General features: G+C 36.6%; 1 protein-coding gene across 2 annotated transcripts in view; it reads left to right on the forward strand.

Moving 5' to 3' along the window:
- The window catches only part of PPP2R2A (protein phosphatase 2 regulatory subunit Balpha), a 61,297-nt gene extending 54,588 nt beyond the window's left edge, over positions 1 to 6,709 (forward strand). For both annotated transcript variants that reach the window (XM_026714898.2, XM_087938879.1), the window contains exons 6-10: positions 155 to 332; positions 1,782 to 1,946; positions 3,243 to 3,412; positions 4,350 to 4,441; positions 5,889 to 6,709. In XM_026714898.2, the coding sequence (XP_026570683.1) occupies positions 155 to 332; positions 1,782 to 1,946; positions 3,243 to 3,412; positions 4,350 to 4,441; positions 5,889 to 6,168 (885 nt within the window). In that variant the 3' untranslated portion in view covers positions 6,169 to 6,709. The remainder of the gene's footprint in view (positions 1 to 154; positions 333 to 1,781; positions 1,947 to 3,242; positions 3,413 to 4,349; positions 4,442 to 5,888) is intronic.
- The last annotated feature ends 3,932 nt before the right edge of the window (positions 6,710 to 10,641 follow it).

Here is a 10,641-nt window from a genome sequence, read left to right on the forward strand (position 1 = left end):
AGAATTCAAGGAAAGGGGGTGGGTGGGTGGGACTTGAATTGCTTTTGTCAATGTAATGATCCTAAACTGATGACATGTTTAACTCCGCCTGCAGTTTTGCCTGCTCTTCTCTGATAGATTTTTCTATAATTGCTCACATTTCTTTGGTTTACAGGTACCAGTGTTTAGACCCATGGATCTCATGGTGGAAGCCAGCCCTCGAAGAATATTTGCCAATGCTCACACGTATCACATCAACTCTATCTCCATTAATAGTGATTATGAAACCTACTTGTCTGCAGATGACTTGAGGATTAATTTGTGGCATCTAGAAATCACAGATAGAAGTTTTAGTATCTTTTTATTCGGTGTGTTTGTGTTCAACTGGGCTGAAGATGAGATTGTGCAGGACTTGAGTCTACAGTTTTTCTTCTCAGTGCTACTGTATCATCACAAGTGATAGTTTACATGCACCTGGAAATATATTTATTTATTTATTGGTTTGTTTACGCAATCTTGGAAAATGTGGGGGCAAATGCAAATATATTCTGGGATTTGGACACTTCCGTTTCATTTGATTTCAATGTAGATATAATGAATTTATTTTACTTATTACATTTTTATGCCACCCATCTCCTCTACAAGGCACCACTGAATGTCCAATGAATTAAAGTTTTAATTAAATGCAATTTATAAATTTATTTCTGATATATTTAACAGTTTGTCCAAAATGTCAACTTGACAGCAATTTTTGAACAGTCATGTTGACCCCATACAAACTCCTAGGTGTTGGTAGAAGTTTTCCCTTTAGCTACTCTCAATTCTTTTATAACATAACCCATGCTGCTTATACATATACTGTGTAAGCCTTGAGTTTTGGAATCCAGATCCCCACTAGGGGTGATAAAGTAGCATAAATCTTTATTTTTTGAATATAAAGAAGAATTATTTGCAATACTGTAATTACTCTCTGGTTTACTCTCTGGATGGGAACACCTGGTAAACTTTCACTGATATTGTAAAATCTGGGCAGGTCAGGCCTGAATAGTACTTGGATGGGAGATCCCTAGAAGATCCTTGGGTAGCAGACAAGATGGGGAGTGGTATAGGGGTAAACCGTAAGAATGATGAAGAGAACATTGGCAAATCACTATAAAACTGCAGCCAAGAAATATTGCTCTGTGTATGTATGCACTGAAGTCCACCTTTTACCTTTCTTCCTCTATGTAAAAATAGGTAAGATAGTCCTTTTCCCAAAAGGTAAAATTGATGGAATTGAGATTTGCAGCCTCAAAGAACCCAGTTCCAACAGTCTATGTAGCCTAATAACTAGTTTTTTCCATCTCTTGCTCCAAAGAGTGATGCTTTCTAGCAATTTATTTTGTCCCCGGTATAGGTTAGAATAGCACGATAGTTCAGTAGTTAAGATGTTGGGCTTGTTGGCGGGAAAGCCAGCAGCCCAGGTTCAAGACCCAAGTGCCACACAATGGGGTGAGCTCTCTTCCTCTCCCCAGTTCCCGCCAAACTAGCAGTTCGAAAGCATGCAAATGCGAGTAGATAAACAGGTACCGCTTTAATGGGAAGGTGACAGTGTTCCATGACATCATGTTGGCCACATGTCCACAGAAACATCTTTGGACAGCTCAACGGCCTTAAAACCGAGATGGCACTGCCCTCTAGAGTCAGCAGCAACTAGCAGAGTAAAATTTGCAGGGACTCCTTTTATGGGTTAGATTAGAATGTAAACGTCAAAGCTTTGAACGCCACTGAAAAGAAGACTCCTTAATACCAACAATTTCTAGATATCGTAGATATTAAGCCTGCCAACATGGAAGAGCTGACGGAGGTAATAACAGCAGCTGAATTCCACCCAAATAGCTGCAATACTTTTGTGTACAGCAGTAGCAAGGGGACTATTCGCCTGTGTGACATGCGTGCCTCAGCTCTCTGTGACAGGCATTCGAAATGTGAGTAGCTTTTTCTCTTCTTTTTTTAAAATTTCTATATTAAAAAGATAAGGATTTGATGAATGGAGTGGTTAAATTAAGAATATTTATCAAAATAAGGGATGAATAATAGTAAAATTGTTATCAATAAAAAATCACACCGTCTTAGTTGATTAGAAACATATATGTTTTTATGGATTTGTATATATAGATTTTGTCAGCTTTTTCTCTCCTAATGGAGTTTTAACACCAGAGCAAATTGGTGTGAAGCAACAGACTGGAAAGTCCATTTAGGTTTATATACCCAATTGTAAAACAAAAACAGAGCAATTTAAAATACCTTTGACTCAAGTACTTCCACATCAGGATAGCAAAAGCAAATGAAGTTAACTGTGGAAGGATGGATGTGAATTTTAAAAATGCTCTAATTCTTCAGATGCAGGAAGCACACCATCAGACCACAGGAGGAGGAAAGGGACTGATCCATAACTTTCTGACGGGCATGAAGTTTTTAAAATAGGAAATGTCAACGTGGCTCCGTTTCGGGGACATGAGGGGTGGGCGGGTGCGGTTGCATTTTCCAGGACTTAGCAAGCATTTCAAGCAGAAATAACAGAAGCGCAGAGCTGTGTAACGGGGGCAAACTCTTGTTTGAGAATCTCACAAAATCACTAAAGGTTTGCAGGGTTTCAGCACCCTCTTAAGTTTTATGCCGGGGGGGTGCTCATTTTTATGTGTGTGCCTCTGTGTCTACCACAAACACAATTTTTGGATTCAATGAGCACCTTTTAGGAGTTGATGCTGCATTACTATCTACCCCCACAACCCTGTATACCCTTCTTAAGCCAAGCGTCTGCTCCTTGTTGTTGGCAGAAAACACATAGGCAGTTGTTCATAAATCTCCATCTAAAAGATGATTATCCAGTGGTTGGGTTTCAGTCTCTTTTGGAACACCTTTGCTCCAGATAATTAGAAAACTTCATTGTTTCACTGGATTTCTGGACTGCAGAAAGTAAAAAAAAATATGAATTGCTGGTACTTGGCTACAGATAATAATTTATAAATGTATAATATGTCAAGTTCTGCTTCTACCAGTCCTTGGAACTGGAACTGGGAATAAGGAAAGTTGAGTTCAAATTACTTCTGAACCCAGAATTGTCGTTTATTGGACCTCTGGTGGTTAATTTTTCATCTCAGAAGGATTTGGCTTTCAAGGATTAATGCGTTAGGTTTTATGTGTTAATGTGCATAAAAAGGGAAATATTCATGTCACCAAGGTGAGCTTGGCAAATGAATGTGCTTATATTTCACTTGCAGTGTTTGAGGAGCCAGAAGATCCAAGCAGCCGATCCTTTTTTTCAGAAATCATCTCCTCCATCTCTGATGTCAAATTTAGCCATAGTGGACGATATATGATGACTAGAGATTATCTGTCTGTGAAGATTTGGGATTTAAATATGGAAAACCGACCTGTGGAAACGTACCAGGTACGCCATACAAATGGAGAGTTTGGGGGGAATCAACTTGCAATTAATTTAAACTTTCAGTCAGGGTTTGGTACAATAGTGAATATAGATGCTATAGAGCACACCCTTATCTCCTCAATGAAATAATTTGTTTATTGATTTAAAGAAAAAATAAATAATTCAGCATCTCCTGTGGAACTTCTCTCAGAAGTTCTGATGAAGTTGTGGACCTTTTTAAGGTTTAAAATATATCTGTATCTCTGTTGGTGTCTGCAATACTATAATGGGGCCTATTCTTGCAAAGGTGGTTGGTCCTAGCTTCAGATATGATCTATGGACGAATTTTTTACATGAACTGGTAGAACTATTTGAGAATGCATTTGCTCAACTAGCAGTGTTAATCCTTACATTTATGTTTCTTTTAAACAATATTAATTTTTGCATTATTTCTCATTGTTTACCATCCTGAATCTGGAAATTTGCATGAATATACATCCTGAAGTGTGTATGCTGGAAGAATAGAGTATGATTTTATATACTGTATGTCTGTGTGAATTTTTACTTTTGGTCATGGTTTCAGATCGAGGGTATGCATTTGAGATTATCAGATTTTCTCTTTCTTTCAACTCCTTAAATATTTCCTTAAAAGTGGTCAGACAGGATCAGAGGACTCCTAAAATGATCTCTAATATAGAGTCTGAATAGCTGAAAATGCAATGTGAAGGCTGCTATCCAATTTAATGAAAAACTTTTATCAAGCATGATACGTTTTGCTTTTATAGGAAGAGAAATCTAGAAATTAAGGACATTTTATTTTTAGGTGAGGTGAACTTTCATATTCACACAATCATTTGCAATCTTAAGTTATAGCCTCTCCCTGTGAAAGGCAACTCAAACAGTTGACTGTTAATATGTTATATTATTTCTTCTTCAAACTAGTGTATTTTTTTATTTCCAGGTACATGAATACCTCAGAAGTAAACTTTGTTCACTCTATGAAAATGACTGCATTTTTGACAAATTTGAGTGCTGCTGGAATGGGTCGGATAGGCAAGTTTCAACTTTTTCTTCCTTCTTCTTTTAACATTTCCATACTTATTGACAACTTAAACTTTTTTTCAATTGAATATTTAGGAGGCCTGGTTGCATGGAAAGCTTATGTAGCTTGCACTGTGTTTGGAAATGATTTCTAGAAAAGAAGAGGATAGACAAATAAAAGAATTAGCTGGATAATGTTTTTATTATTTTAGTTTATCCAATGAAGCATCTAAATGGGTCAGTTTATGTTTAAACATGCAATAATCTATTGTTTGGTTTGTGAGAGACTAGGGTTTTTTTCCCCATTTTGCTGTATTTATTTAATCTTTATTTACCTACTCACATGTGGAATGAGCAGGGAGATCTCAAAGTTTGGCATGGGGCCTCTGATGTTTTGTGAATTCCAGATGAAATTGTATTAACTGATCCCAATCTTAGGTTATCCAAGCAGAATGGAATTCAAGCCAAGGTCAGATAATTGGTTCATTTAGTCTAGTATTACATGCTGTATATAGCAACTGATGCTACCTGATCTTGTGAACTAGGGATCCTAAGGATTGGATATTCCTGCAAATACAGTTTATGCTCTCCTAATATACATCAATTATCTTCCTGCAGTAAATAATATACTGCATTGATTGTAGTAGATGGTCTTTACTCTGCTTAGGCTAACCTTGTTAAAGCAGTATATAGCTTTAAAAACAAACTATAACAGAACTCAGATATACAATTGTTAATATTTCTGCCTTAGTGAGATCAGCAGCGCCTAAATTTATTTATTTATTTATTACACACACGCACACGCACACACACACGGCACTGCCTATCTCACCATCAAAGGGATTCTGTGCAGTGCACAGGAAAAAAAGTCAAAATCATATAAAAGATACAGTTAAAACAGAATAAAAACAAATTTGGCAAATTTTTAAAATTATATTTTAGTATCCATTTGCTTTTAGTTAGCTACCTGCCAGAACCTCAGTCTGAAGAAATTGGGAACTGAAAGGGAAAAATGTAATCATTATGCCCTCATTTGCCTGATTAAAAACTGCTTGATTAAATTGCCAGTAGTCAAAGTCTCTTAAATCTGTAATTCCAGTTCTGAAGAATTTAAATATATAAATTGACAACTCTGAGCCTGTTCCCCCCGCCCAAAGTCAGAGTATATGTAATCAAAGGAAATTTTATATTTGCAACAAAAATATGTAAAATACTATTTCTATATATATATCATAATTACTAATATATTGCAAATATTTTAAAGCAAACAGATTGGATAAATTAAAGAAGTCCCATTAGTGTAACATTTCTAGTAGCTTCCTCACACCCACCATCCGTGCAAAATCAAGTACCACCAATTGAATGAAAAAAAACCAGAAGGTTAAAGGGCAAATGATCAGAATGTTTTAAGGATCACAAACACATCTTTTTTCTTTCTTTCTCTCCTCTTTGTCTACAGCGTCGTCATGACTGGCTCCTACAACAACTTCTTCCGAATGTTCGATAGAAACACCAAGCGCGATATCACATTAGAAGCTTCTCGGGAAAACAATAAGCCTCGTACGGTTTTGAAACCCCGTAAAGTCTGTGCGAGTGGCAAACGGAAGAAGGACGAGATAAGCGTTGATAGCTTAGACTTCAACAAGAAGATCCTCCACACAGCCTGGCACCCCAAGGAAAACATAATTGCTGTAGCCACTACAAACAACTTGTATATATTTCAAGACAAAGGGATTTAGGGTAGGGATCTGATCAGAAGAGTTCAGTTCCTGTCTAGTTCAGATAGGTGAACTTAGCATTTGTAAACAATATAGGGGAAGAAATGGAGCGAGCGAGAGAGAGAAGTTTGTTGCGGTGCACCTTCCCCAGTGTTTAAACAATGTGCCATAGTGACAGCCCATTTTTTCTAGATAGCTACATGGATGGTCTCTCTCTCTCTCTCTCTCTCTCTTTCTCTTTTTCTCTCTTCCTCCCTCCCTCCCTCTTTCCCTCTCTCTCTTTTTCTGTCTTTGCTTCTCCACTAGCCATTTAGGTGGGGGGGTAGGGCACTTTTTAACATAAAATGACTACTTGCACCATCTCACCAAATGGACTAGAGATCGGATCGTTGTCAACATTGGGTTCCTCCAATTTTTTATGCCTTCCATTGTGATGACGTCAGCCACAGAGCAAAGCCTTCAAGTAATGCTGTGGGATTTCATTGTGTAACCTCATTACTGTATTATTTGTGGCCCCTCCCCCTTATTTTTTTTTTTTAATTAAATAACAGCTTGTTCTTGCTGTGGCTTGTAGCATTCCTCTTATGTGTCCTGGACTCCTTCTCCCTTTTACAATCCCTTTCTCCAGCCCTGTGGTGATGGTGGTATCTAGAGAAGAAGAAGAGAAAAAAATGGAAAAGCACATGAAACGGATCGGTGTTCAAGTGGCGGGGAGGGTCTCTTGCAAAGAGTAAAATGTTTTAATGAAATGTTGACTGCAATCACTCCTTGCCATTTCTGGCGCTGAAAATGAAACAGGAAAAAAACGTAAGGGGGGAAAATATACTGAATAAAAATGTCAAATAATGGCAAATTGTTTTTTTTCTTTTCAATCTACCTCTTTATATTAAAAAATGTTTTTTTTAAGTTAGATACATGATAAAATGGTTTGATAATGATTTTAACCAGTATTAATTTTCATGACAAAAGGGAGAAGGGATTTTTTTTAATGACTTCTATATGAAATTGTTAAAGACACTTTAATATTTATCTGCAGTTTCCATTAAAATAATTTTGGAACACTCTTGGATTCTGCCGTAAGCTTTAATAGTAATTGTCTTATTTGTCTTATGTCACCTCCAGTTTGAACCTTCTCCCTTTCTTCTTTATTAACAGAATTTTGTCAGAATTGGGGATGGTCTAAATTTTGTAGCATAGTGTTAAAGATTTATGGGACTAAATTTTTTCATATGTTAATCCCTTTATCCTAATTTCAGTGAATGCCTTGTTTCAGATTCAGACTCGCAAAACAGTGCTTTTCTTTCCTTTCTGAAAAAAAAAATTAAAGTTTCTTGTTTTTAAAAAGTATGTCGTACCAAATTTAATATGAAATGATTTGAATAGATAAAAAACATTACATGCCTGACAACCCTGATACTTTTGTATTTTTATTGCTACTAGGAACTTGAATGGAATTGCAGTTTGACCTTACAAACATTCCTCTTTTCTTGCAGTTTTTTTTAAAAACACTTGCTATTACAGGATATAGAAAAAAGTCACAGTGATAAAAAATGCTTCATGTCCCCAGTAGATCCTATAGTAGATATTGACATACCATTTAAAATATTTATACATAATTTCTAGCGCACACATATTCTCCATGTTTAGGTAAATTTCCCAAACTCTCTATAATCTCCATTGTATTCCCAATCTAAAGATAGCACCTCTGAAAGCTACTAACCTTCCTTTTAGGGATAGCAATAGCACTTAGACTTATATATTGTTTCATAGTGCTTTACAGCCCTCTCTATGCAGTTTACAGAACCAGCATATTGACCCCAACAATCTTGGTCTTCATTTTACCGACCTCGGAAGGATGGAAGGCTGAATCAACCTGTTTAGGATTGAACTGCTGGTTGTGGGCAGAGTCTGCCACCAGGGCTCTTCTACATATTTTTAACAATATAATCCATTAGTTTTTAAATGAGGACTGTATTTTTATTTATTAGTTTCAGGAGCTATGGGCTATGAGCTTGAGTGCAAGAGTGGTGGTGATATTATGAAGTCCCATTCATGGGCTGGAACCATTTCACATTTTTATTTTGGGGAATAACTTTGATTATTTTATTACTTTAGGTACATGCATGGTTGAAGGCTTAGCTGGATGCTTCTTACATTCCTTGATTTATTTCTGGAAACTAATAGATAATCACACTAGTTAATATTGTGTGGTCATTCTTGTCATTTTCCCTTTTGAATTAAAGATGCCAGGAATTCATTCTAGGATCTTTTGTATGTCAAATAAGTCCTCTGTCACTAAGTACAGACTGGCCACCATTGAGGAAAAGAGTGCTAGAGTGTGTAATGGTTTCTAACCTTGTACACGAAACAGGTGTGTGAGCACAGCAAAATCTGAATGATTATCCCCACTCCAGAATGACTCATTTTGGATGGTTGCCAGACCCCTTTGGCTCCAACTGAATGACTATGGGAATGTATTCCCCAAATCTATTTTCAATGCAAAGTGGGTGAGAATGAACCGCTTTCTCCAAAAGATGTTCAGAAATTTAACAGAGTACCCGTGTAGCCTTTCAGGAAAAAAGCCAAACATACAAATGCTGTACAGAACTATACAGTTGACTCTTATTCCACGTTCTGCACTACACAGCTTGAAACCACTCCTGGGGAAAATATTTAATAGCCTGAGGGATCTTTAGGCATGACCCATGGGGAGGAATCATTTTGCTCACCTGAGATGAGATCATCATCATTCCTCAAACATGCATGAAAGGAGCAAAACAACACCCGGATTACAATCTTTTTTAAAAAAGGGCATGTGGAACTTTGTTTGGAATTGAAATAAAATGAAAGAAACAGCTTTATGTACTGTTTTATATGTACAACAGGTGTTGTGTTATTTTCAATAGAGTTGTTCTTATCTGCAAGTATAATCAAATTCTCAGTGCTGAATATCAGTTCCAATAAGCTGCTCCCTACATAACTCATGAGCTGATTTAAGCAAGCCTTAATTATCAATTCAAGGAAGAGACAGAACAATTTTGGGCCCACGTGTGCTGTCCATTTGTTCTTTTTTTTTTTTTTGGTGCAATCAAGAATTACGATTATCTTATTTGGAACAATCCAGGATGTTCAATTTTAAAACTTTTAATATTCAAACTTTTTTTCCTGAAATTGGTAGATACAGGAATTATGGTTAATTGGAAATTCTTGATTGTGGGCTCATGCCAGCATCAAGTAAAAATAAGTGTGGGGAAAAGACCTATTAATATTTTGGACTGTTATGATGAGATCAAATAATACCAGTGTGATCAATATCCCATTCAAAAATAATTGCCTAACCAAATTTCAATTGGTCCTTAGAAAGTGCTTTCAAGAAAGGGTTGGCAATGTAAAAGTGAAAAAAAACAACAGTAAGTGGGTACATATGAACAAATTAGGGAAAATGAAATATCTGGGGAGGGGGAATGCAAAACTGATGGCTCAGTTATTCAAAATAACAGCATAGTAATGATTTATAGGATAATAGAAATATGCAGAACAAAATTTGTTCCTTGTATTCAGATGTTTTGTACTGATGACAGGTCAGATTTCTCTCCAGCACATACATCCACCTGTCTAAACCTTTATTTATTAAACAATTTCATATGGCCACCCAACTCTCACATAGTTATATACATAACTATGTGAGAGTTGGGTGGACATATGAATTTGGGATGAACATGCTGATATAAGTAACAGATAAACTAGTCTAACCAAGATTTTTAATAGCAGTTTGATTTATACTGCATATCTGAATTTTTGCAGGAACTCTTTGCATCAAGCACCCAGAAATCTAGAAAGCAACTGGATTTCCAGGGACATCCACAGACTAGGAATATGTGGACCCATGTCTGCTCCCTGCATGGGAGGGCTCTATTTTTCACTTTCTCATATAGGGTAAGTGGAAGGATGCATTCAGATGGACAGCTCTTGTTTGTTAAAGGATACTGTATGTTCTTCTCTTTCCTCCCAGAGATTTGGGGGCAATGAGCTCTATTGTGCAATGAGAGCAATTGCACAATAAAAACCTTGGCTGGAAGCTTGTGTCTACTGTCTACGGAGAAACATGCCAACAAAAATAACTAATGAAAAAGTACAGTAGCCAAGTTGTGGTTAGCCTGTGTTACATACACACTAAAGCAGAAAGGTTTGAATTTGGGGGGAGGGGGATGCAGAAAATGGCAAACGAACTGATCCAAGATTAAAAAATATATTAACTTTACCAGGAAAAGTTAATAGCTTTGGGATTAGTTCAAAACAAAACAAACTCAAGGGAGACATGTTCAAGGTGTATAAAATCAGGTAAAGAGGAGGGTAGCCCATTCAATATACCGGTATTAGGAATAGGTTCTTCCAAGTTAGCTGGAAAAGTTATAAGGGAGAGAAAAAATACTTCACAAAGCTTGGAATTGCTTATGGAGTTCTTTATTATGAGGCGTAATGTTGTTGACCAGC

Source organism: Pseudonaja textilis, chromosome 9, assembly GCF_049901715.1.
Source record: "Pseudonaja textilis isolate UNSWEBS1 chromosome 9, rPseTex1.2, whole genome shotgun sequence".
Taxonomy (NCBI): domain Eukaryota; kingdom Metazoa; phylum Chordata; class Lepidosauria; order Squamata; family Elapidae; genus Pseudonaja; species Pseudonaja textilis.